The sequence below is a fragment of the Hemiscyllium ocellatum genome, chromosome 48, assembly GCF_020745735.1.
Source record: "Hemiscyllium ocellatum isolate sHemOce1 chromosome 48, sHemOce1.pat.X.cur, whole genome shotgun sequence".
Taxonomy (NCBI): domain Eukaryota; kingdom Metazoa; phylum Chordata; class Chondrichthyes; order Orectolobiformes; family Hemiscylliidae; genus Hemiscyllium; species Hemiscyllium ocellatum.
In genome coordinates, this window is record NC_083448.1 from 5,838,053 (window position 1) to 5,863,618 (window position 25,566).

The 25,566-nt window shown below is 48.0% G+C and overlaps 1 protein-coding gene across 1 annotated transcript in view; it reads left to right on the top strand.

Moving 5' to 3' along the window:
• The window catches only part of LOC132836899 (myoferlin-like), a 141,436-nt gene that overhangs the window by 20,810 nt on the left and 95,060 nt on the right, over nucleotides 1-25,566 (top strand). Inside the window, exons 9-17 of the mRNA XM_060856466.1 lie at nucleotides 1,217-1,267; nucleotides 6,532-6,562; nucleotides 9,120-9,235; nucleotides 12,788-12,911; nucleotides 14,457-14,557; nucleotides 18,020-18,088; nucleotides 19,165-19,208; nucleotides 21,517-21,593; nucleotides 23,937-24,052. Coding sequence (XP_060712449.1) covers nucleotides 1,217-1,267; nucleotides 6,532-6,562; nucleotides 9,120-9,235; nucleotides 12,788-12,911; nucleotides 14,457-14,557; nucleotides 18,020-18,088; nucleotides 19,165-19,208; nucleotides 21,517-21,593; nucleotides 23,937-24,052 — 729 coding nt within the window. The remainder of the gene's footprint in view (nucleotides 1-1,216; nucleotides 1,268-6,531; nucleotides 6,563-9,119; nucleotides 9,236-12,787; nucleotides 12,912-14,456; nucleotides 14,558-18,019; nucleotides 18,089-19,164; nucleotides 19,209-21,516; nucleotides 21,594-23,936; nucleotides 24,053-25,566) is intronic.

The window sequence follows — 25,566 nt, forward strand, 5'->3', positions numbered from 1 at the left end:
GGCCGACCCGCTGACTTCCTGCCTGGCCTTGTGGGGAAAGGATCGACACTGGGGTGAGAGATCAGAAAATGGTCGCTGTGTGCTGCCTCCCATTTGCTTCAAATGAAACTGGGATTTGAAAAGGAGAGGTGGAGCAGGCCTGTTTTTCTGTTGTGTGATAATCCACAGCCAGACTGTGTGAGCTTCACATTCTTCTCATACTTGATGATGACAGTCTTCCTTCAAAGGACCATGAAGACTTTCCAGTGTCCAGGGAAATGTTGAGATACAGATCTCAATGAATGGTGGATGGGATTAATCTTTCAGAATTGATATTTCGGACCTGGCACTGGGAAAACAGGCCAAATGGCCTCTTGCACTCGAAACTGTGTGACTTGTATTGTCCAGAGGAGGCATCACAGTTCTGTACTGTAATGTCAGGATGAATTGTAACTCAATCTCATGTGTAGAAATCAATGAAAAAGGCTGCCTGTTTGTCTGCAACCCTCGTTTCTGTGTTACTGTTTTGAATTCCCGTGTCCGCATTGAATTACTTGGGGTGTGACTTCAAGCTCTTCACTCAGAGGTAGGGACAATACCATTGTGCCATTAGTGTTTGTATTTGTAATGGGAGTGACCTATATAAAGTTGTCGTGCTGTAACCACATTTGGCCAGCAATGGCGCTGTGTTGCACTTCTCAGCCAGTCTGAACTGTGGAGAATCCTGTCTGTTCCAAAACCAGTGCAGGTGCTGGAAATCCAAAACATCAGCAGCCAATAGCTGGAGAAACTCAGCAGGTCTGGCAGCATCTGTGGAGAGAAGGCAGAGTCAACCTTCCAAAGAAGGACCACTGGACCCAATATGTTGACTCTGCTTTCTCTCTCCACAGACTGCTGCTAGATCCGCTGAGTTTCTCCAGCTGTCTCTGACTTGCATCGTCCAAACTCACTGCTTATGTTTTTGTACATTCTCATGTGATTCATAATTAACGTAAAAATCGAAATGTCCTCACTGGAAAAGAAAGATGGGGCTTGCAGGTTTGAAATGTTGGCTGAATTAAGTGTGCCCTAATTGGTCAAATGCATTGGACATCTGGGATTCCCCATGAGGTACCCCCAGGGCACTCAGCAACGTTTTGTGCGACAGATGCAGAGCCGGGTATCGCCAGTTCTTCAGCTTTCAGAGTGGTAGCTGCCTATGACCCTCATGGATCACTCCCTGTCTTTCTTTTTGCAGGTATTAAATTCGCACTCACTTCGAGCTGATTCCATGATTGGCGTATTCAAGGTGAGTTTTTCCACGATAACTTGAGGCCTCACACGTTTCAGGTACACGACAGATTTTTGTAATAAAGCAGCTTGGCTTTTGGACTGCCTGGTGGAACTGCTCAATGTATCATGAGCGTGTGTTCACTGCTCACAATGCACGAGGAACCTCGTAGGTTTGTGAGAAATATGGGGAACAGGTCGAGGATGTGACCAGTTGGTCATGTCGTCAGAAACGTGATGGACCAAATGGTCCCCATTCTGTAATCTTCTCCAACGCTGCTTTGTCAGGTGTCGTGTCAAGCTCTTGGGGGGATGTACCAACAACGCTGGAAGAAACCTTCCAGTCTTGTGAGGAGTGCCACTACATCTGGACCAGAAGTTCCACGTTCAAGATCGATCAAGGAAAGTGTGTGCAGAATATGCTCAACTAATTGGAACACTGACTGGCAAATCCTTCCAGTGCACGTCGGTGATAGTTGGGAGTGATTTCTGATCAATTGCCATCACTATGCGCAAAGATCTATGTTGTCACAGCAACTGGGACTTACTGAGTGGACTGTAGCACACCCCTCTCTCTACAGGGCGATCACTGCTCCATGCACAGAATGATTCAGCTTTTGTTTGCGTCTGTGTTCATCGACAATCCACATCTCTGAGATCTGACCTCCATCTGCCCTTGGTTCACAGTTCTCTAAGGTCCAGTGTCACAGCCTTTGATGTTACTCCATGGGAGCATCAAGTTTGCCCTCGCTTCCATCGCTTTACTCTGAAGTATGTGATCAATACATGGTGGATGATATAAATCATCTGTCTCTTCATATGAAAATACGTAGCAGGGGGATCCAAGACAGCAGCAAGTCTGAGTCTACAGGGCTCCTCCCAAGACATGGGCAAAGTGGGTCACTCGCCCCCACCACACTCACCAAATCATTTGACATAGCTGTTTAATTTAATTAATTGTTTAGTATTGAATTTAAACAATTTAATCTTCAGTAAAAATGACTAAAGGAAAGGGAGCCTGCAGCTCTCAGCAAGCAGGAACCCCTCCCCCACCCTGTCCAGCTGCTGCAGAAGCATCCACAGCCGCCCCGGGGAACTTACCTACAGTGGCGAGCCTTGTGGAAATCATCTCCAAACTGGATGCGAAGATCGACACTTTTATTGAAGAGTCCCGAAGCCGATGGGATTCACTCTCGGCCACGCTGTAAAAGCACGACCGAGACATTAAGGAAATCGAGCGCCGAGTCGGAGGGGCGGAGCTAAAGGCCGCGACCTCCGAAACTACAGCACAATCGGCCATGGATCGGGCCTGGACTCTCGAACAGCGAGTCCGGATCTCAGAGAATCACATTGACGATCTCGATTCTCGAGGTCGTCGAAAAAATATTCGTTTGCTGGGCCTTGCCGAACGGGAAGAGGAAGGCCAGCTTACAAGGTTCCTTGAACAGTGGCTTCCACAGCTGTTAAATCTGGAGGCTGGATCAGGCCAGTTAAGGGTAGAATGGGCTGACTGGGTTGCAGTGCGCGAGCCCGGCTTGGACCAGCACTCCCACCTGGTCTTGTTCTGACTGCAGATCTATAAGGAGAGGGAGATACTCTTAGAAGCCTCTAAAAACCTTGGAACAGATTCCCAAGCCATGATCTATAAAGGATCCAAGATCATGTTATTCCTGGACTTTACCCCAGCTCTGGTCCAAAAGAGGAAGGCATTCTATAAGGCGAAGAAGTGTTTAAGGGACTTAAATATTCAGCCCTCCTTACACTACCCAGTGACACTACACTTTAACCCGTGAAGGATCCGTGTATATTTGGATCGCTGGAAAAGGCCAAGGAATTTTTAGACTCTCTTGGATAAATTGTAAGAGATCATGGATGTTGGTTTGCCTTCCCCCCACTCTGGTTTATATCCCCCCCCTTTTCTTTTTTTTTCCTTACTGTTTAATATTATCTTGGGGGGTGAGGGGAGGGATTTATTTATTTGTTCTCTACTTAATGATTTTCTCCCCCCCTTGGTTTTTTAAAATTATATATTTATATATATATATATATATATATGTGTGTGTGTGTGTATATATATATATATATATATATATAAAAGCTGGGGGTCTAGTTAATGTTGGTGGGGGTACCTTAAAGAGTGGTTACCTTATTCTATTTTACCTCTGTCTCTAGCAGCGGGGTTGTTTTCCCTTGTTATTTTGTATTATTTTATTTAATTATTACTTATTGAGGTTATAATTTTATAGTTATATATGTTTATACATGGTATTAACACTACCAAATATATCCAGATGTTGGAGTCGGGGGGGGGGGGGTGGGGGTAGGGTGCTCACTGTTAACTCTAGCTCTGTAGTATATTGGAATTCTCCTCATCCTATTGAGGAGCGCCTGGGTCAAGGGTGGGGCACTGGTTGGGAGAAGATACGATGGACCTTTGGAAAGGAAGTGATACCCCCTGGGAACAAGGGGGAAAATCTCCATTTAAATATGTTTTTTTTATTGTTTAGAAATAGTTTTTTATGATACTGTTGTGAGTGTATTAGAGGGCCTTTATTTTTGTGAATTTTATATGCTCTATGCTCGGGATGTTTTGGATAGGGTTTCCCCTCCCGAGGGGTCTTGGATTTGCCTGGACGATTATGGTTGATCAGTCGGTTAAGTGGTGCACCTGGAATGTCAGGGGGAGTAATTCGCCAGTCTAAAGGAAGAAAATATTGTCAAATCTCAAGAAAGAAAGGGTTGATATAACTCTCCGACAGGATACACACTTGTTGGATAAAGAACACTTGAAATTACGACAGGGTGGATTCGATCAGGCCTTTTTTTCTTCTTTTAGCTCAAAAAGCAGGGGAGTTGTTATTCTTAATCGGAAGAATTGCCCTTTTAAAATCCTAAATCAGATAAAAGACGAATCTGGACGATATATTCTGATTAAGGCCCTTATAAATGGAGAGGAATATGGGATTTTAAATTTGTATTGCCCCCCAGCACACCCCTTTAAATTTATAATGCAAGTCTTCTCAAAATTGATGGCTCTCGGTGCCCGTCATACAATTATAAGGGGAGACTTTAATTGTATTATGGATCCGGAAATAGATAGGATTCCCAAGTGTACTGCAGGAGTATCTCCCAGATCTAGACAATTGGTGGATCTGAACAAAGAATTAGGATTAGTAGATGTATGGAGATGTCTTCATCCACAGGGCAGAGATTTTTCTTTTTACTCCAATCCACATAAATGTCATACCAGAATTGATATGTTTTTTGCCCCCTCGATATTTTAAAATTCATATCACCCTGTAAAATAGGTAGTATAACAATTTCTGATCACGCTGCTGTATATATGGAAATCAAGGCGAGGAACAATGGGACATCCCCTCGGCATTGGCGTATGGACCCCTTCCTGATGAAAGATAGTAAATTTGTAAAATACTTCTCTCAAGAATTTAAAACTTTTTTAGAAATTATTTCAGGTATGGCTAGCAACCCATCAATGATGTGGGAGACCATCAAAGCTTACGCGTGAGGTTTGATCATCTCCTACTCAGCGACCCAGAAAAAATTAAAGGGAGAACAACAGCGTCTGCTCGAAGCTCGCTTAAAAGCAGCTGGAAACAGCATACGCTGATAGACCTTCTATTATCAAATTGCAAAGGATTAGGACAGCTTGAAACAGCACGCTTACCCAAATGGCTAAGAGGGAAATATTATTTGCAAAGCAAAGGTTAAATGAATTTGGCGACAAACCTGGTAGATACTTAGCATTTCTTGCAAAGAAAAAAAAGGCCCCTCAAACTATCACGTCTATCAAGGAAAGTACGGGTATTTTGACTCATGATCATAAAAAGATTAACGCGATCTTTCGAAAATTTTATTCTGATTGATATAAATCGCAGGATTGTGAAGACAAGACTAGGAGGATGCAATCATTTTAAAAAATATTTGACCTTTCCGGACCTAACTCCGAAACAGGTATCGGTCTTAAATGCTCCCTTAACAGTCCAAGAAATACTTGACGCAATCAGGCAACTTCAGAGCAGTAAGGTACCTGGCCCAGATGGTTTTCAAGCTGAATTCTATGAAGAATTTACAGGAATATTGGCTGGTCCACTTGTGGACATGTATAACTACGCATACAGTCAGGGCTGTCTCCCGCCTTCGTTGAAAGAGGCAAATATCTCTCTTATCCTTAAAAAAGGAAAGGATCCAGAAAATTGCGTGTCATACAGACCAATATCCTTGCTAAATGTTGATTTTAAAATCCTTTCTAAAACATTAGCATTGAGACTAGAAAGGGTACTGCCACATATCATAAAGGGCGATCAGACGGGGTTTATTAAGGGCCGTAGATTATCCAATAATATTAGAAGGGTTTTGAATATGATTCAAGCCTGCCATCAGGGAAAGATACCAGGAGTAGTAGTCTCATTAGATGCGGAAAAGGCATTCGATAGGGTTGAATGGTCATATTTGTTTTACACATTGGAAAGGTTTGGCTTTGGAAAGGTGTTTACCAAATGGGTCTCAACAATGTATAGTGTCCCCAATATGTCACCACTAACTTCCCCAAATTCCCATGTCTTTCTCCATGATAAACACAGAGGACAAATATTCCTAGAGAACCTCACAACCATCTCTTGCAGTTCTTAGCACACACGTCCCCTTTGGTCCTAGAAAGGTCCTGTTCTCTCTCTAGTTACTCTTTTTCCTTTAATATACTTAAACTGCCTCTTTAGATTCACCCTCATCTTCTCAGCCAATGCTTTCTTGTGCCCCCCCCCCCTTACGTCCTCTTGATTTCCTTCTTTAGTAAACTCCTGTATTCCCTGTTTAACTCCAGGGATTCCCTTGGTCCCAGCTGCCTGTCCCTGCTCCACGCCTCCTTTTTTTTCTGGTCAAAACATGTCTTGTCAACCAGGATTCCCAATTCCTGCCAACCTTGCCCATCACCCTCACAGGAACACATAGACCTTGAACTCGAGCCATCTCACTTTTAAAGGTCTCCCACTTGCTGGAAGTCCCGTTTGCCTGCAAACCCAATCAACCCCTGCACGCTCCTGTCTAATTCCATCACAATTCGCCTTGCCCCCAATTTCGAACTTGAACGTGCGGACCAGTTTTGTCCCTCTCCATAACTATTTTAATAAATAAATTGCCAGACCAAGGAGCTGCCTGGGTAATGCTACGGTCCCCTCTAAGTGGAAGTCGCGAGATAGCTGAGTAAAAACTTACTTCGTGATTGAGGAAGAGTTACTTTAAATTGTACAATATCTTCCCTTACAGCTGGATGTCGGCTCTGTCTATGATCTTCCAGGTATGTAATGTTACCTTCATTCTGGGCAATGTAAACACTCCATAGTGTCAGAGGGAGACTTGTGACTATGTGAGGCTAAGAGGATTTAAATTCTAAGGACAAGTTGCACTGTCTTGGCTTGAAGATTAAAGGGTTGATTAATGTGAGGGAAGGTTGAGCAAGTTGTTCCATTCGCTGCAAGGGAGCATCGATCTTGCACTCTCTTCCATCTCTCAATTTGGAGCCCCAAGAGTGGGCGTCCTTATGTTAAGGAAGTTATCTCCCTTCAGAGAAACATGTATGGTTCTTTATAGGTGGCTCAGGTTTTTTAATGTAAGTAAACCTCTGTAAACAGTATTGAAGAAAGGTTGGGGGCGCAGGTGGGGCGGTGCAAGATCGCGTCCACAAACACCCACTTCCTCCACCACCAACGCTCAGCAGCAGCAGCGTGTACCATCTACACGATGCACTGTGGCCACTCGCCAAATTTCCTAAGACGACAACTTCCAAACCCATGATCTCGACCATCTGGAAGGACGAGGGCAGCAGATAGAAGGGAACCCCAACCTCTGCGGGTTCCCCTCTGAGTCACTCGCCGTTCCAAGTTGGAAGTATGTTGGCCGATCGCTGGATCGCAATCCTGGATCTCCCTCCCGAAGGGTATTGAGGGTCTCCCTACAACATGTGGACTGTCGCGGTTCGAGAAGGCAGCTTGTTACACCATCTCAAGGACAACAAGGTGATGTCCTCGCCCTGTATTGGAATTTTTGTCAAATGCAAGTTTGCATTTAGAGCGATGAGGTGTACGATCTAATTAAAACATTAAACATTCTGAGGGGACTTGGCAGGCTGGATTCTGAGAGGGCTTTTCTAGGGTCATTGAGATGGAGGCGAGGATGAATTTGCTGTCTTTGGATATCTCTTTTCCCCAGCGAACAGTGGTGGCTCGGTCATTGAATGTATTCACAGCTGAGTTGGACAGATCTTTGGGCACCACTGAAGAGAAGGGGAAAGGGGGGCAGACAGGAGAATGGAAAGGCGCGATCATGTTAGGGATGGTAGACGGACAGGCCATGCTCCTGCTCCTGTGTCTTCTGTCGAGATTCAAGGTGTGTGATGGATTTGAGAGGCTGCAGAGGGAGAGAACCTGTTTGCTCTGGTGGACGGAGTCCAGAACAAGGGAGCAAAACCTTACGGTTAGAGCCAGGCTCTTCAGGCGTGAGGACAGAATTGAATTCTGGAACTGCTCTACCAAATTCCTTCGAGGCAGGAGGTCAGTTAAAAACCTTCAACCTGAGAGAAAGTCGTCTTGATCGGAGATGGGCATCAAACCCAAAAGGAACCAAGATGGGTCAAAGTCGTTTAGATTCGGATGTGAATAAATAGAGGTCTTTAAAACTATGGTGATGAAGGGGAGAGGCTGTAAAGGTTAGGGGGGGCGTAGAATTAACATGCTAACCAAGCAGGGAAAAAAGTGAGGACTGCAGATGCTGGAGATCAGAGTGGAGAGTGTGGTGCTGGAAAAGCACAGCAGGTCAGGCAGCATCCGGGGAGCAGAAGAATCCATGTTTCAGCATTCCTGACGAAGTGCTTATGCCCGAAACGTCGATTCTCCTGCTCCTCGGACGCTGCCTGACCTGCTGTGCTTTTCCAGCACCACACCTTGGACTCACCAAGAAGGGATTCAGTTAAACTTGGTACACGTGGAGTGGTTGAGGGGAATAGCAGCGATGCAGTTGAAGTGAATCTGAGGAGAATTAAGAATTGTTAGAGCTCAGGAGGAGACCATTCGGCCCACTGCATCTGCATTTCAAATGTGCACAGTTAGCGCCTGCCAATTTCCTGCTTTCTCCCCTCCCCCACCCCCAAACCCTTATGTATTATATCTATCCACACCGCATCTCCGGGTAAAGTCCGAACTACTCAGTGTGTTTAAAAAAAAAACTTGCTTCTTTTGCAAAAGCACTCAAAAACAATGCCCTCTCGACCTTGTTCCTTCTCGGGGTGGGACTGATTTCTCCCTCTCAATTCAGCACCCTCGTCATGTTGAATCCTTGATCAGATCTCCTCTTTGCCTTCTTCTCTCCCAAGGAGAATAGTGCCAACTTCTTCAGTCTGTCCTCATAACCAAAGTTCTCCGTCCCTTGGAACTGTTCTGGGGAAATTGCTTCTGCAATCTCTTCAGTGCATTCACAGCTTCCCTGTCGTGTGGTGCCTCGAGCCATAGTAGTCCAGCTGAGGTCTGACAAGTACCAGTTCAGCATCTCCTCCCTGCTCTTGTATTCTGTGGTCTTGTTAATAAAGCTCATAGGCTTCATTAACTGCTCTGTTTACTCTCCTGCCTCCTTTGATAATCTGTGCACATGTACTCCCCAAGTCCCTCTGCCATTTCAAGTTGGACCCCCGACTTTAGACTGTCTTCCTCCCCAAATGCGTCATCTCGGACTGGGCTGCATTGCGGCCGGATAAGGTTATCGGGGAGAAAGGGACGGAACGCGGTGTGGGCCGGCACTGACCGGTCGCTTTCCCCTCCTGTTTGAGCTCTCGGTAACAGTGCTGCGGTGGTGTTCTGTCACAGATCACGCCGTGCTACGGAAGTGGTTACTCCTGTACGAGCCCGATGACGTGCAGTCCATGGCCAAAGGGTACCTGAAAGTCAGCATCATCGTCCTGACAGCGGGGGACGAAGCACCGGTGAGCACAACCACACCGTCCTGGTCGTGTGGGACCTGTTCCTTCTGAGTATGCCCTTGCCCAGAAAGCACTCTGGCACGTCGGGGGATTGCAAAACATTCCTGCTGTGTGGGACGCCACGCTTTGAACATTGATTCCAGTTGTGGGATGGAGGGAGGGTGGGAGAAAGGGATTATGTTGCTATTGCGGGGGGGGGGGGGCGTACCACTTTGATAACCACGTGCATTTGTCCACCTGCGGGGGAGTGGTGTAACACTCCATCAAGGGGTACGGAATGAATCCTTTGCTGCCTTCAGGTTCCTGACTTCACCCTGACTCATCCCTGAACTTGCACACACTCCTTTTTTCCCCACCACGCCTCTCCCCGGACCATCGGGGGTAGCTAACCGTGGATCTGGTCCAGCATCGGCCCTCAGATACTCAGTCCCGCAGCACTGAGATTGGCAAAGGGGGTCACGAGAGGCATTGGAGGGGGGTCACGGTGTACATGAAACGGACAGATTTTTTCATCAGCGAGGGGGATCTCTGTTTCTGGGGAAAAGGCCAGAAAGTGGGATGACCGGGACAGCTGTGATCTCGTTAAATGGCAGAGCAGACCCGATGGGCCGAGCGGTCTACTTCTGCTCCTGTGTCTTGTGGCCTGTGTGTAGGAGGGAAGGAGCACTCATATGGCTGGTGGTGGGGACGTTCCATTGACAAACGCAATAGTGAACTCAGTCACACCCAGCTGATCAAGAGAAGGAGGGTGTTGGAAGAGCATAGTGTGATTGACCCCCCACCCCACTCAGGTTTCAGAGAGAAACCGCGATGGAGATGATGGCTTTAGTGTGGAAACCTGACTTGGAGAGTTCGAAACAAGGGCTTAGTTGGAGGAGCATGTTCAAAGACCTGAGGAGAGCAGGAGAGGTTGGATATGAAAGTGGATGTTTATAAGGACAGGTTGGATCTTTTAAGGCTTCTGGGGTATTGATGATGATTTTGACAGGAGAGTGGGCAAGTGGCTGGAGTTAAGAATAATTTGTCACGCCATCTAATGCAGGAGCCAAGAAGGGAAAATGGCTACCAAGTGGTTCAGGGGAAAGGAAAATGGGGGCCACATGGTTCAGGGAAGGGAAAGTGGTGAGCACTTGTTCAGGGGAAGGGAAAATGGTGGGCACATGGCCCAAGGGAAGGGAAAATATCAGCCATGTGGTTCAGGGGAAGGGAAAATGGTGGGCATGTGGTCCAAGGGACGGGAAAATGTCAGCCATGTGGCCCAGGGGATAGGAAAATGGTGGGCATGTGGTTCAGGGGAAGGGAAAATGGTGGGCATGTGGTCCAAGGGAAGGGAAAATGTCAGCCATGTGGTTCAGGGGAAGGGAAAGTGGTGAGCACTTGTTCAGGGGAAGGGAAATGGTGGGTATGTGGCCCAGGGGAAGGGAAAATGTCAGCCATGTGGTTCAGGGGAAGGGAAAATTTTCAAGGTTTGTGTGAAGATTTGTAGCTCGGGTGCTTGTTGTAGTGGTTCTGTTCGCCGAGCTGGAAGTTTTTGTTGCAAATGTTTCGTCCCCTGGCTAGGAGACATCATCAGTGCTCTGGAGCCTCCTGCGAAGCGCTTCTTTGATGTTTCTTCCGGTATTTATAGTGGTCTGTCCTTGCCGCTTCCGGGTGTCAGTTTCAGCTGTCCGCTGTAGTGGTTGGGAAAATGGTGGGCACGTGGTTCAGGGGAAGTGAAAGTGGTGGGCACGTGGTTCGGGAATGGGAAAATGGTGGGCATGTGGTTCAGGGGAAGTGAAAATGGTGGGCATGTGGCCCAAGGGAAGGGTAAAATGGCAGCCACGTGGTTCAGGGGAAGGGAAAATGGCGGCCACATGGTTCGGGAATGGGAAAATGGTGGGCATGTGGTTCAGGGGAAGTGAAAATGGTGGGCACGTGGTTCAGGGGAAGTGAAAATGGTGGGCATGTGGTTCGGGGAAGTGAAAATGGTGGGCATGTGGTTCAGGGGAAGTGAAAATGGCGGCCACATGGTTTGGGAATGGGAAAATGGTGGGCACGTGGTTCAGGGGAAGTGAAAATGGTGGGCATGTGGTTCAGGGGAAGTGAAAATGGCGGCCACATGGTTTGGGAATGGGAAAATGGTGGGCACGTGGTTCAGGGGAAGTGAAAATGGTGGGCATGTGGTTCAGGGGAAGTGAAAATGGCGGCCACATGGTTTGGGAATGGGAAAATGGTGGGCATGTGGTTCAGGGGAAGTGAAAATGGTGGGCACGTGGTTCAGGGGAAGTGAAAATGGTGGGCATGTGGTTCAGGGGAAGTGAAAATGGCGGCCACGTCGTTCAGGGGAAGGGAAAACGGCAGCCATGTGGTTCAGGGGAAGGGAAGATGACAAGCACGTCGTTCAGGGGCAGGGAAAATGGCGGCCATGTGGTTCAGGAGAGGGAGGTTGGCCTTGAGGACAGGGAGGGAGAGCAGAGCGGTACCGAGAAGCAATGGGAGCTTCACAGGATCAACTGTGCACTCGGGCGTGTTTCTCGTGATGGAGAGAGTGTCTTGAGAGGAATGGTCAGAATGTGATACAGTCAAGAATTGGATCAGGACAATGGTTTCATGAGTGTGGGTGAGGAGATGGCGAATGGACGGTCAAAGACTCAGAGAGCCAGGAAGTAAAAATGTGGAACTGTGGTCGAGATTTTGTTCAGTTGTAAGCGTTACTTTACAGCATATCTAGCACCACCTGAATACATGAACAGTCTGTTGAGATTGAGTTATGGTTGGTGGAGCTGTTCTTAGAGACTTGGGGGTGAATGTAGAAGGAAGTGATTTGAAAGGGGAGTGTGGAGTTTGGAGACAATGCGAGTGAACTGAAACTCCTTCAGTCACTCCCTGGTTGTCACCACAGCATTGAAGGAGATGGACTCATAGAATCACACAGCACAGGAACAGGCTCTTTGGCCCAACTTGTCCATGTTCCCAAATTAAACTAGTTCCACCAACCTGCATTTGGCAAGTATATCTCCCAACATTTCTTATTCATGTATTTAGCCAAATGTCTTTTAAACATTGTAACTGTACCTTATTCCACCGCTTCCCCGGATGTTCATTCCACACACGAGCCACTGACTGGGTTAAAAAAATTGCCCCTTGTGTCCTTTTTAAATTTTTTTCCTCCCGCCCCCTTAAAAATATGCCCCCTAGTCCACGCGAGGGGGAAAAAACACATCACCGTTGATGTTATCTCTCACCCTCGTGACCGTATAAACCTTTGTAAGGTCACCCTTCAACCTCCCACGCTCCAGTGAAAAAAATCTCTTCAGCCTCTCCTCATAACCCACACCCTCCAGTCCTGGCAACATCCTGGTAAACCTCTTCTGAACCCCCTCTGATTAAATAATATCCTTATGGTGAGGATTATTAGAACATGATAAGGAAGAAAAGGTGCTTGGTTGTAATTATGAATGGAAGTTTGCGAGGGTGGAGGTGAATGCTTTCCTTTTCATTGCTTTTTGGGAAATGAAAAGGCACCGAAGAAATGCTTTAGTTGTTGTTGTAATTGAAATCCCTTTGCTGTACCAGATAGACAAGAGAGGGACGAACGAAGAGGATGATGTTGAGAGTAACCTCCTGCAGCCAACAGGCGTCCTTTCCCGATGGGTCACCTTTGAGGTGAAGATCTATCGAGCGGAGGACATCTCGCACAGTACGTCACAGAAACACCGAGAAGCATTGCTTTGACGCGAGTGCTTGGTTTTGAGAGTGTGAGCGCATCCTGGCTGAGTCTTACAGCATCCCCTCCACAGCCATTGGCTCCCCCCCCCCTCCCGTCCCTTCCCTGTTTTCATTCATTTCTGGGGATGTGGGCCTTGCACTTACTGCCTATTTCTCGTCGTGAGTTTGAGGGTTCGAAAGCGATGATCACATTGTCGTGGGTGTGACACCAAGTGTAGGTCGAGTGGCGTCAGGACCTCGTGTACCTTCAGAACAGCAGTGAGCCTAAGAAGTAAGCCCATTCGGCCCGTTGGGTCCAGTCCACCATTCAATCATGGCTGCTGGGCATTTCAGCGCCACTTACCGGCACTCTCCCCTTAATTCCTTGCTGGATTAAGAATTTATCAATCTCGGCCTTGAAGACGTTTAACGTCCCGGCCTCCACTGCACTCCGTGGCCATTCCACAGGCCCACCACTCTCTGGCTGAAGAAATGTCTCCTCATTTCTGTTCTAAATTGGCCCCCTCTAATTCTAAGGCTGTGCCCGCCGGTCCAAGATATCCCCGCCTGAAGGAAACAATTCCCTAATGTCCAACTTTTCTGAGCCAAGCATTATCTTGTAAGTTTCCATTAGATCGCCCCTCAATCTTCTACACTTTAATGAATACAATCCCAGGATCCTCAGCCGCTCATTGCATGTTAGGCCTACCCTTCCAGGGATCATCTGTGTGAATCTCCGCTGGACATGCTTCAGTGCCAGGATGTCCTTCCTGAGGTGAGGGGGTCCAAAACTGGACACAGTACTCCAAATGGGGCCTAACCAGAGCTTTATAAACTCTCAGTAGTGCGTCACTGCTTTTACACTCCAACCCTCTTGAACCTGATGGGGCTTTAGAACAATTGCTCAGACTGTAGGCCATAACTGAGGTGAGCCTGCGATTCCAGATCTTTGATCTTTTGGTTCAGTTTAATTCCATGAGTTGCTGTGTGTTTATGACAATCAACACTGATTATCTACGATCGCCAATACTGATACAAATTATTTTTTCCACATTTATTCCGGAAATGTCAACCCCACCACCTGATGTGGAAGGATTTGAACCCATGTCTCTGGGGCATTACTCTGAGCCCCTCCTGAATAACCACCGCAGCTCCATGTGTCTGGTGTCCTCTCCCTGTCCTCTGTGTCGTTTGGGGTCTCCGTACAGATCCCCAGGTGCCTGTGCCTGAGTGCAGCTCTGTGTGTGTGTCACGGGGCAGCCTGACTCCTGCAGGAGTGGATTGTGACAGCCCCTCTCTTTCCTGTCCCGCCGACCCGTTTCACGCGGCTCCCATTTGTGTTCTCCGTGAAGGCAGACGGAACATCCTCTTGTGCGATGCCAGTTCTCCGGGGCTATGGACAAGACAAGACAGGGAGAGGTAGGAGGAGGTTGACTCTGAGCACCGCAATGGCACACGTGACCAAGGAAATGGAGAGGGACAGTGCAGGCACAAACACTCATTGGCTGAAGCATTTACCGTGTCCCTTAATTTCCAGTGTCCAAGGGGCTGATGTCGAACTTGAAGCACGTGTTCGGGGGAGACAGGGATAAGGAAGGTGTCGACTCGTTTCTGGAAGTCAGTTTCGCCGGCAGAAAGGTGAGCCCCGCGCAACCCTTCGTGGTGGGCCTGCACTGGCTTTGGACAGTGAGTTGCAGGGGTCAGGAGAGAGTGGAGTTGGAATCCTCCTGCGCCGCCCCAGTTTTTCTGAAGGCTGAGGGAGTATCTGAGGAGGGGAGAGTGTCCCAGGACAGCAAGTTGGAGGTTCCACGATTCAATCCCAGGCTGGAGACCAGGCCAGCTTCTGATGCCCATTCCCTGTTATTGCCCCTCAGAAGGTGACGGTGAGCTGTCTGTGGCATTCGTTGACTCAGTGGGTAGCTCTTTTTCTCTCGGAGTGGAAGGGCTCCAGGTTTCCGTCCTGCTCCTTGAGCATGAACATCCAGGCTGAGAGCAGCGAGGGAGTGCTGCACTGCGTGAGGCGCGCTGGCTTTTCGACCAGACCTTAAACTGAGTTTAAACATCTGCCTGCTCAGATGAACAATTGTGAAATAATCCTGTGGAAGTATTTTTTAGAAGAGTAGGTGTATTCTTCCTGGAGTTCAAGATGAGGATCAAGGGTTAAGGGGGAGAAAGCAGGAGAATGGGATTGAGAAACTTATCAGTCATGATTGAATGTTAGAGCAGACTCAATGGGCCGAATGGCCTAATTTCTGCTCCTCTGTCTTATAGTCTTATGTTACTTATCCTTCAGTTGGCATCACAAAAAAATCTGATTATCTGGTTGTTATCATGAAACCGTAGAATTTGACAAGATAGAAGGAGGCTATTTGAGCTCCAGGGAGAGGTTGAATAGGCTGGGGCTGTTTTCCCTGAAGGCTGTGGGTGACCTTATCGAGGTTTATAAAATCATGAGGGGGGCATGGAGAGGATAAACAGACCAAGTCTTCTCCCTGGAGTGGGGGAGTCCAGAACTAGAGGGGCATAGGTTTAGGGTGAGAGGGGAAAGATATAAAAGAGACCTAAGGGGCAACTTTTTCATGCAGAGAGTGGTGTGTGTATGGACTGAGCTGCCAGAGGATGTGGTGGAGGCTGGTACAATGACAGCATTTAAAAGGCATCTGGATGGGTACATGAATAGGAAGGGTTTGGAGGGATATGGTGCAAGTGGGACCAGATTGTGTTGGGTTATCTGGTCGACATGGATGAGTTGGACCGAAGGGTCTGTTTCTGTGCTGGACATCTCTGTGACTCGATGTCTGTACTGTTGAACGAAAGAACGACCTGGGTTATCCCACTCTCCAGTCCTGTCTCTGTGGCTCTCTCACCTCCTCACTTCCAAATCACTTTCCTATTATGTTGCTGTTTGCGGGGGTTTGCTGTGCACAAGTTGGCTCTTACATCTCTGACATTACAACAGTGATTATTTTTCAAACGGTTAGCTCTAAAATACAGTGGTCACTTTAAGTACGGTACAAATACTTGCCTTGCCATCCTCCAGTCTGCTGAGTGTCGGCGCACCTGCAGTGCTGCAAGGGAGGGTTTAGATCTAGCCACGATGAATGAATCCAGACATCTAACCTTTGAGGGACCTTACGGGGGGACGGTGTTCCCTTGGATATACCGGCCTCGAGGTAGCAGTCACAGGTTTGACCTTGTTGTGGCTGGAATGGATGCTCACTGTGTAGTTGCTGCTGTCCTGTCCTGGGGGGCTGTAGACTCCATTTGGAGTTGATGCGATTGCTTCAGTGAGTCTTGGTAAAGCATGAGGAACAGCATCTTGACTTGGGCTAAGCACCTTCCAGCCTTCTGAACACACCGTTGTCTTCAGCAATTCTCAACCACAATCTCCGCCCCCATTTTGTTTGCTTGTTTTGGGACTTTTCTTAATTTCTTTTCCTTCTTTTCATCAGCAGCGCGCCTCCGCGAGACATACTTTGTTGACTTTCTTACCCCGTTTCTGTTCATGATGGCTCTGGAAGGCCTACTGTTCAGTTGTTCAAGCTGTCCTGTTTTCCACCTTATCACCAATTTTCCCTTGTTGTCCTTGTCACACTCAACCCCGGCTCAAACCGATTGCTGGTTTTTTTTTAATATTTCCCAGTCCTGGGAATCATCGAATCCCAGCAGTGTGGAAACAGGCCAGTTGGCATCAAGATAGTGGGCGGCACGGTGGCACAGTGGTTAGCACTGCTGCCTCACAGCACCAGAGACCCGGGTTCAATTCCCACCTCAGGCGACTGACTGTGTGGAGTTTGCACGTTCTCCCTGTGTCTGTGTGGGTTTCCTCTGGGTGCTCCGGTTTCCTCCCACAGTCCAAAGATGTGCGGGTCAGGTGAATTGGCCATGCTAAATTGCCCGTAGTGTTAGGTAAGGGGTAAATATAGGGGTATGGGTGGGTTACGCTTCGGCGGGTCGGTGTGGACTTGTTGGGCCGAAGGGCCTGTTTCCACACTGTAAGTAATCTAACCTAATCTAAGTTCACACCGACCCGCCGAAGTGCATCCCACCCAGGTCAACCTCCCTATCCCAGAGCCAATCCACCCAGCCTGCACATCCCTGGACACTGTGGGCAATGCAGCACGGCCAATCCATGCTAACCCGCACAATCTATGGACTGTGGGGGGAAACCAGAGCACCCAGAGGAAACCCACTCAGACACGGGGAGAATGTGCAAAACCCACACAGGCAGCCACCCAGTCGAACCTGGGCGTGGTGAGGGAGCAGTGCGAACCACTTTGCTGCCATTGGGCCTGAAAGGTGAACTGTTTCACTCTCAACAGAGAATATTTCCAGCACTTCTGCTTTTTATTTCCCAACGCCAGAGGTTGCACTGTCCTGGAGCTTGGTTCACCATTCCTCCATCTCGTACACTCAGAGACATGTCCGGCACAGACAGTGCTCATTCAGCCCACAGTGTCCGCAACAGTCAGCAGAAATCTGACTACACTAATCTGTTTGTTCCACCTCTTGGCCCGTGGTCCTAGAGGCTGTGACAAGTTGAATGCCTGGAGACTGCTAAATATTACAAGAGGTTCCGACTCAACCTCCAAGTGTGTTCCAGGCTCCCACCACCGTCTGGGTGGAAAAAAAATTCTCTTCCTCAACTCTCCAATTTGCCTCCTGCCTCTTAGCTTAAATCTATCCTCCCAGTTGTTGTCCCCAATACTGATGGGAAGTGTGCCGTTCCATCCACGTGACCAATGCAGTCAGAACTGTTCCAACCTCTGTCAGGTCCCCTCTCGATCTTTGCTGCTCAAAATGACGTCAGTCTACCCAATGTTTCCTCATAGCTCAGACCTTGCAGCCCAGGCCACATCCTCGTAAACCTTCTGTGCACCCAGTGTAAACGCATGTTCCTGGTCACGCGATGAATAGATGCGCACTCAATACTTCACTGGTGTCCTACTTGTGATGGTCTTCTAATGGCAGAGGGTTCAATGGGACTTAACGGGAAAGTGGCCGATCTGTGATGGTCTTCCAACCGTTGAGGGTTGAATGGGACTTAACGGGAAAATAGCTGGTGCAAGGTAGGAATTTGACACTCGATTCTTCTCGCAGATAGCGACAAAGGTTGTTGAGAACCAGATAAATCCTGAATGGAACCAAGTGATCTACCTGAAGAGCAGGGTGAGTTTCCCACGATCCCTCTTCCATCCCACACCCACACTCACAGGTCACACAGGGTGAGGGTGAGTGCAACAGTGCACAGAGCTGCAGTGATACCTGTCCATGGAGAGGCTGGCTTGTGTGAAAGGGTTGATGCACTGGTGATGGTATTAACCCTTGAAGGAGTTTAAAATCAGAGAGGTAAAACCCAGAGGTCTGTGTTCAGCTATTTAATGCTAATTTGACCATCACTGGGGTGAAAGGGGTTATGTGATGAAGACTTGCATAGGCTGGTCTTGTGTTTCCTTTCATATGGGAGACCTAAAAGGGACAACCTGCTAACATTTGACAAACTACAATCATAAAATCCCTACAGTGTGGAAACAGGCCATTTGGCCCTTTGAGCACAGACTGCACCTCTGACCAGCATCTCACCCAGCATTCCTGGTGAAGGGCTCATGCCCGAAACATCGATTCTCCTGCTCCTCAAATGCAGCCTGACCTGCTGTGCTTTTTCCAGCACCACACTGTGGACTGTCCCCCAGACCCATCATATTACCCCCAACTCTAACCCCGCATGTCCCATGACTAACCCATCTAACCTGCACATCGCTGGACAATGTGAGCACTATAACCTGGCCAATCCACCCGAACCCTGCACATTTTGGGACTGTGGGAGGAAACCGGAGCACCCACAGGAAGCCCACACAGACACTGGGAGAATGTGCAAACTCCACACAGACAGCCACCCAAGGGGGAAATTGAACACGGGGTCCCTGGCGCTAACCACTGAGCAACAGTGCTGCCTGATCTAGTCAGGAGTGTTCACAGATGACCAAAAGGGGTTGATTGGATAGATCGAGAGCTGATGCCCACACCACTTGGCTGCAATGGGGAATCAGCTCGATGTGTTCGATATTGAGGCAATAATGTGGAGGAGTATTAGCCAGACAGTCAAAGTGGGTGGATGGTGTAGCTTAGACGCAGAATGGGAATGAAATCGCTGCACTGTCAGGACAGGGTCCCGCAGGGTTTGGGATTCAGGAATGTTGCCGAGCTCTTGGTGAAGTCATTGTTTGTGTTTCTTCCCTGCACAGTTTCCATCCTTGTGTGAGAGTATTCGCTTCACGGTGTGCGAACGGTAAGTGGGAGGTTGCTTCCTGCACTCTTCCAGCTACACCTTGGGCTGTGAGAGCTACTGCTCCCTTGCAAGACTCCCGTAACCTCTGGCTGGGTGTTACAGTCTGCCCCCGTCGTGTGGGTTTTTGGCAGAGGTTGTTAAGGGGCCACTTAGAATCGAAGTGACAGCACGCCTGATCCAGTCCCAATAAACCTGGTGGCTGAAATCAGCAACTCGCCTGTCATACCAAAAGCAATAGCCAGGGGGCAATAGTAGAGCATGTTTCCAAGCTGATTGTGTCATATTACTCAGTCCAGAAGCTGGTCAGTGATGGCAGATGCGAGGAGCCTCTATTTCAATAAAAGTAACAGTGGGAAAGAAGAAATGTGGAAACTAGCTGCCAGAGTTCTTTCTGTAGGGTCATGGCTGATCTTCGTTCTCAATGTCACATGCCTGCTTTCTCCCATACCACTCGATGCCTTTAAAATCCAAACATTTATCTCTCTGATTCTTGAATAGATTGGGTGACCCAGCCTCCACGCTCTCCAGTGGTGGAGAATTCCACAGGTTCACTCACCTTAGGCTGAATAAATGTCTCCTCATCTCAGTCCTATATTGGGAGTGTTACCCACTGAATGAGTCCACTCCCCAGGCTTCTGTCTGCACAGCACATATGAGGCACACCGCCTTAATAACGTCAATACAGATCTCAAATGCAGGAGGAAGGCTAGGACTGGAATAAGGAAGGCTAAGAGGAAGCCAAAGGAAAGGATGACAGACTGCGCTAAAAGAAACAGCAAAATGTCGTTCGAAAATATAATTAGTAAAAGATGATTGAAGAATAGAGTGGGACAGGATAAGCCGCTCACTGAAGCAAAGGGAATGGCAGAGTTCAAAGTGAACACTTGGCTTCTGTCTTTACTCAATCAGAAAATGATGATAATGGCCCGGTTAAAAATGTTGGTGTTCAGCAACTGAGCTGTATGGGGCGAGATAAGGGAGAGGTGCTGTCAAGGCTGGCAGCACTGCCAAGTAGAGAAGTTTCCAGGCCGAGATGGGATGCATCCCAGATTGCCAAGGGAGGTGAGGGAGCTCATTGTGGAGTCGTTGATAGAATTTTTCCGGGCCTCTCTGAACACAGACTCAGTCCCGGAGGGAGTGGAGGATTGCAAATGTGACGCTGCTGTTAAAGAAAGGGCCAAAGGATAACTCGGGGAAACTACAAACCTGTCAAAATGATATCGGTAGTGGGGATATGGAGGCCATAATGTGGAATAAGATAAATATAGACCTGAAGGAAAGGAAGTTAAAATTAGATTGTCAACATGGCTTTATCAAGGGCAGGCCACGACTGACAAATTGATAAAGTTCTTTGAAGAGATGACGCAGGTAGGGGTTGTAGATGTTGTATTTTTGGGCTCTCAGAAAGCATTTGATATGGTGCGACACGATGGGTTAGCTAAAAATACAAATCGTTGGTCAGACTCCATTCGGACTGTTGTGGGCAACTTATTGAGGAAGGATGTTAAAGTCCTGGAGAGAGTGCAAAGGAGATTTACAAGAATGATCTCAATATTGAGGAATTTTTAGATACACGGAAAGATTAGAGAGCTTGGTCCTTTCCCCTTGGCCAGAGAAGATTAAGAGGGGGACCTTATTGAGGTGTTGAGAATTATGAACAGCTTTGACAGGGTTAAGAAGGTTATTCTGTTGATGTCAGTAACAAGTGGGTCACAGTTTCAAGATTGTCAGCAAGGAGTGAGATGAGGAAAGACTTATTTACTCAGAGAGTTGTTGGGATTTGGACTGAGCTACCTGGGAGAGTGGTTCAGGTGAATTCTGTAGGAGGTTCCAAAAGAGAGCTGGATGTATATTTGAACAGAATGCATTTGTAGAGCTCCTGAGATTGAACTGGTGTATGGAACCAGCTGGATAGCTCTTTTGTAAGTCAGTGCAGACATGCGGATTAAGTGGCCTCCTCCTGTATAATATTATGATTCTTTTACTTAGACTGCTGGGGAGTGGGTCACAAACTTTCTTTAAGTGCTGTACAGGTTACAACAGTTTCCTGTGTTAATCTCGGCAGCTATAGCCACAGCCCCCTCGATCTCCCTTCGGTCTGTTGAGGCAATATGACGCGCACTGGGAAAACTAGCAAACACAGTTCGCAAATACTCCATGAAAGTTCATGGCGATTGTAGTGGTTGTGGGACATGTCCGAGTGCACTTGGTGTTTTAAAATGCGAAAAAGTCTCGTTTGACAGAAACCGTGCCCCATGCCCGGCCCTGTTCCCAGGTCACTAAGATGTTTTCTGCTCACGACTTTCAGGAAGAGTGCTGTGAAAAGCCATCCCCTAGGAACAACACACCTGAGCATCTCGAAGATCTCGATGACAGGGTCAGAAGGTAAGGTTCACCAGGAGCTTCCTGCGACAGCTTCTCCTTTCAGGTCAGTTGTGACCTTGGCTTCTATTTTTCCCACCGAAAGCGTCCCTGGACTCTCCTCACCGGCTTGGTTCTGACGACGAGCTCTTTGTGAGGTTGTGAGGAGAAAGTGAGGGCTACAGGTGCTGGAGATCTGAGTCGAAGAGTGTGGTGACTGGAAAACACCCGTCGACTTTGTGCCAAGTCAGTCTGTGAGGGCATGGCCTGACACTTAAGGATGCTTTGCTTTCTTTAGCACCTTTCTTATCCCCGAAATGTCCCCAGACAGCAAAGGGAGGACTTCTCAACAAAGCAGTAACTGACAGGAGGGCAGTGCAGCCAATCCGTGCATACATCCAACTCCCTCAGCCAGCAGACCATTGACCAGCTGACCTGGTTTAAAGTGTTAGTAAAGAAGTGAATGTTAGCCGGTACTGCTGGGGAGGACTCCTGTTGGGATCTTGCACGTGCCCCCAGAGGGGGCAGATGGGAAAGGCAGCATCTCAGACAGTCCAGTACTCTAACAGGACTGAAGGTGGGAGTGCCCGCCTGGATTTTGATGCCCTGTCTTCAGGATCAGAGCAGAACCCAGATGGCCATTTGATTGAACTGAGATCCCGATCCACCTGAGGTAACCACAATATCCTTGTATCCACATCTGTGGCCGTTCTGACCTCGATCTTACATTCAGGATCTCACTTGTGATGCCCAACAGTTTAGTGAAGAACTGTGCATCTATCCTTGATTACCTCATTCGAACAGTCATAGAGTCATACAGCATGGAAACAGACCCTGAGGTCGATGTGGTCTGTGCTGACTAAGTCTCCCAAACTAAGCTACAGCCGCTTGTCCCTGTTTGACCCATATCCCTCGAAACTTTACCTATTAATTTATCTGTCCAAATATCTTTTAAATGTTGTAACCGTACCTGCATTTACCACTTCCTTTGGTAGTTTGTTCCACATATGAACCACCCTCTGTGTGAAAACGTTGCCCCTCAGGTCCCTTTTCAATCTTTTCCCTCTCACCATAAAATTACGCCCCAGTTGTGACCTTACCCACCGTCAGCGAAAAGGCGCCTGCCATTCACCTTACCTATATCTTATAAACCTCCTGTAAGGTCACCCCTCAACCTCCTGTGTTCCAGTGAGAAAAATTCTGCCCTATCTGGCCTCTCCTTATAACTCCGACCCTCTAGTCCTGGCCACGTGCTGGTAAATATTTTCTGAACCCTTTCTTGGGAGTCATGGTGGGGGTGAAGAGAATGGCAGGGAAGGGATGTTGCTTGGGAGAGTCTAGGGGCACAATGTACACTCTCACCTGATGCGCCCAGTGTTTGACATTAGATATCCATCCTCTCATTATCTCACATACTTCTCTGAGGTCACCCCTCAGCCTCCAACGCTCTAGCGATAGCAATCCAAGTTTATCTAACTTCTCCTCATAGCAAATATGCTCCAATCCAGGCAACATCTTTGTAAATAGTTCGACCCTTTCAGAAACATCAAATGATAAATTGGCTTTCTGAAAATGTTGATGCAGTCATGATGTCTCTTCCTGTAGAACGCATCAACTAACTAAATGACACGGTGAAATTGGGCCTTTTAATGGGATTTATTGTCCAAACTGACACGGCTGCAATGTCGATGTTGATTCAATGAGACTGTGCGTTCTCAATTACCTTATACTTTCCATTGAATGTTAAAATTAGGACTAAGAAGAGATCATTCAGCCCATCGAGCTTCCTTTGACATACACCACTATCATGGCTAATTTGATAGTGGCTGCAACTCCACTCTCCTGTGTAGTATCCCCCCCCCCCAGTAATCGTCAGCTCGATTCCTGCTTTTGCCTGAAACGTCGATTTTCCTGCTTTTCGGGTGCTGTCTGACCTGCTGTGCATTTCCAGCACCACTCTCAACTAGACAGGAGAATAATATTAGCAGACTTCACGACAGACTGATGAATCAGTACACGGGACAGACACAGACCATTTGGCCCTTCTGATTTGTGCCTGTGTTTATGAACCCTCCTCTCTGCTCCTTCATCACACTCCGTCAGCATACCCTTCTATTCCTTTCTGCCTCTTGCACTAATCTATTTTCCCTGTTGAAGTTATTCACGGTGTTTCGGTGGGTTCCACAGACTGATCATAGGTTTCTCCTGACTTCGCTGATGGGCTTATTAATGACCATCGTTTATGAAGGACCCTGACACCCTGCTTCGGTCTACACCTCCTTGGACGTCCTGCTGCCCGTGGCTGCTGCGTTGGAGAGCCTTGCTTTCCGAGTCGGTAATAACGCACGTTGTTTTCTAACCGAGCAGACGACGAGACGCCCGGGTTCCTGCCAACGTTTGGGCCGTGCTTCCTGAACCTGTACGGGAGCCCCCGGGAAGGATTGGACGGTTCAGACAAATACGACGAGCTGAACCTCGGAAAGGTGACTGGCTTTGTTTCTCTTTCTGCAAATGTGTTGCTGGTCAAAGCACAGCAGGTTAGGCAGCATCTCAGGAATAGAGAATTCGTTGCTGGTCAAAGCACAGCAGGTTAGGCAGCATCTGAGATGCTGCCTAACCTGCTGTGCTTTGACCAGCAACACATTTGCAGCTGTGATCTCCAGCATCTGCAGACCTCATTTTTTACTCGAAGATTTGTTTCTCTTTCCTCAAGGACGTGGGGCAAGGTTTCACCCGTCCGTGGCTTCGGCAGTTTCAAAGAGGGGAAATAAAGGCCAATTCACATTAAGGGCAGTGCAGCGTCTGTCATTAGACAGGAAGTGTCCATTTGGCCCATTATTCCTATGCTGGCTTTTTCAAAGAGCTCACTTCCTTTCCTTCTGATCCTGTCCCCTGTAAATGCAAGGTTTGGTTGTAAGTTCCAAATATATATCCACTTTCTGATCAAGCGGTACATCTCAGATCATACTTTGGTGTTTTAAAAAAACTTCTCATCTTGACCTCCAATGTTTTGGACCAGTTCCCTCACTGCTAAGCCCCTTGTTAGTGGGAACGGTTTCCTGCAAAGTATTTCTGATCATTATCTCTCAATTTCTTTTGTCAGACAGTATGCAACCAGGCCTAGGCAATGTTGTGTCTTGGACTGATAAGTGGCAAGTAAAATTTGCAACTCACAAGTTCTAGGCAATGACGCCCCTATCCTCTAACCACCTGCTCTTGACATTCACCATCATAAAATTCGACCCCCTCTGCCACCGGCCGCTGTAACTTTCTGGGGATAACTGCTAATCTGAAACTCAACTGGACTAGCCATATAAGTACAGTGGCTGCAAGAGCAAGTCAGAGGCTGGGAATAACTCTCCTTCTAACTCCCCATAATTCACAAGGTACGAGTCAGGAGCGTGTGAGAGAATGCTCCCCACTTGCCCTGGATGAGTGAAGCTCCAGCAACACTTGAGAAGCTCCACACCATCCAGGACAAGGCAGCCAACTTGGATGGCACCACAAATATTCAGTTGCATCAATGTGTGCCATCTCCAAGATGCATTGCTGCAACTCATCCTTCAGCACACACCCCAGACCCACGGCCTCTTCCATTTACAAGGACAAGGGCAGCAGACACGTGGGAACCCCACTCTCTCTGCAAGTTCCCCTCTGAGTGTCTCCCCGTCCCAACTTCGAAATATATCGGCCGTTCCTTCAGTGTCGCTGGGTTAGAATCCCGGGACTCCCTCCCTCAGGGCACTGTCCCTGCACGACATGGGACTGCAGCGGTAGAAGATGGCTCAGCCCCCCCCCCCACCACTTTGTTAAGGGGGCAGTTAGGGGGAACAGGGCATTACATGCTGCTCCTGCCAGTGACATCCACATCGAAGATTAAGTGAATTTTGAAAAAAAAAATGTGTTTTTAAAGTTTGTCGGTTTGTCAGAGAATGGGTGGACAATGCAGAAATTCAAGGGAGACTCATACAAGAGGTGGGCCTTCACTTCAACAGGG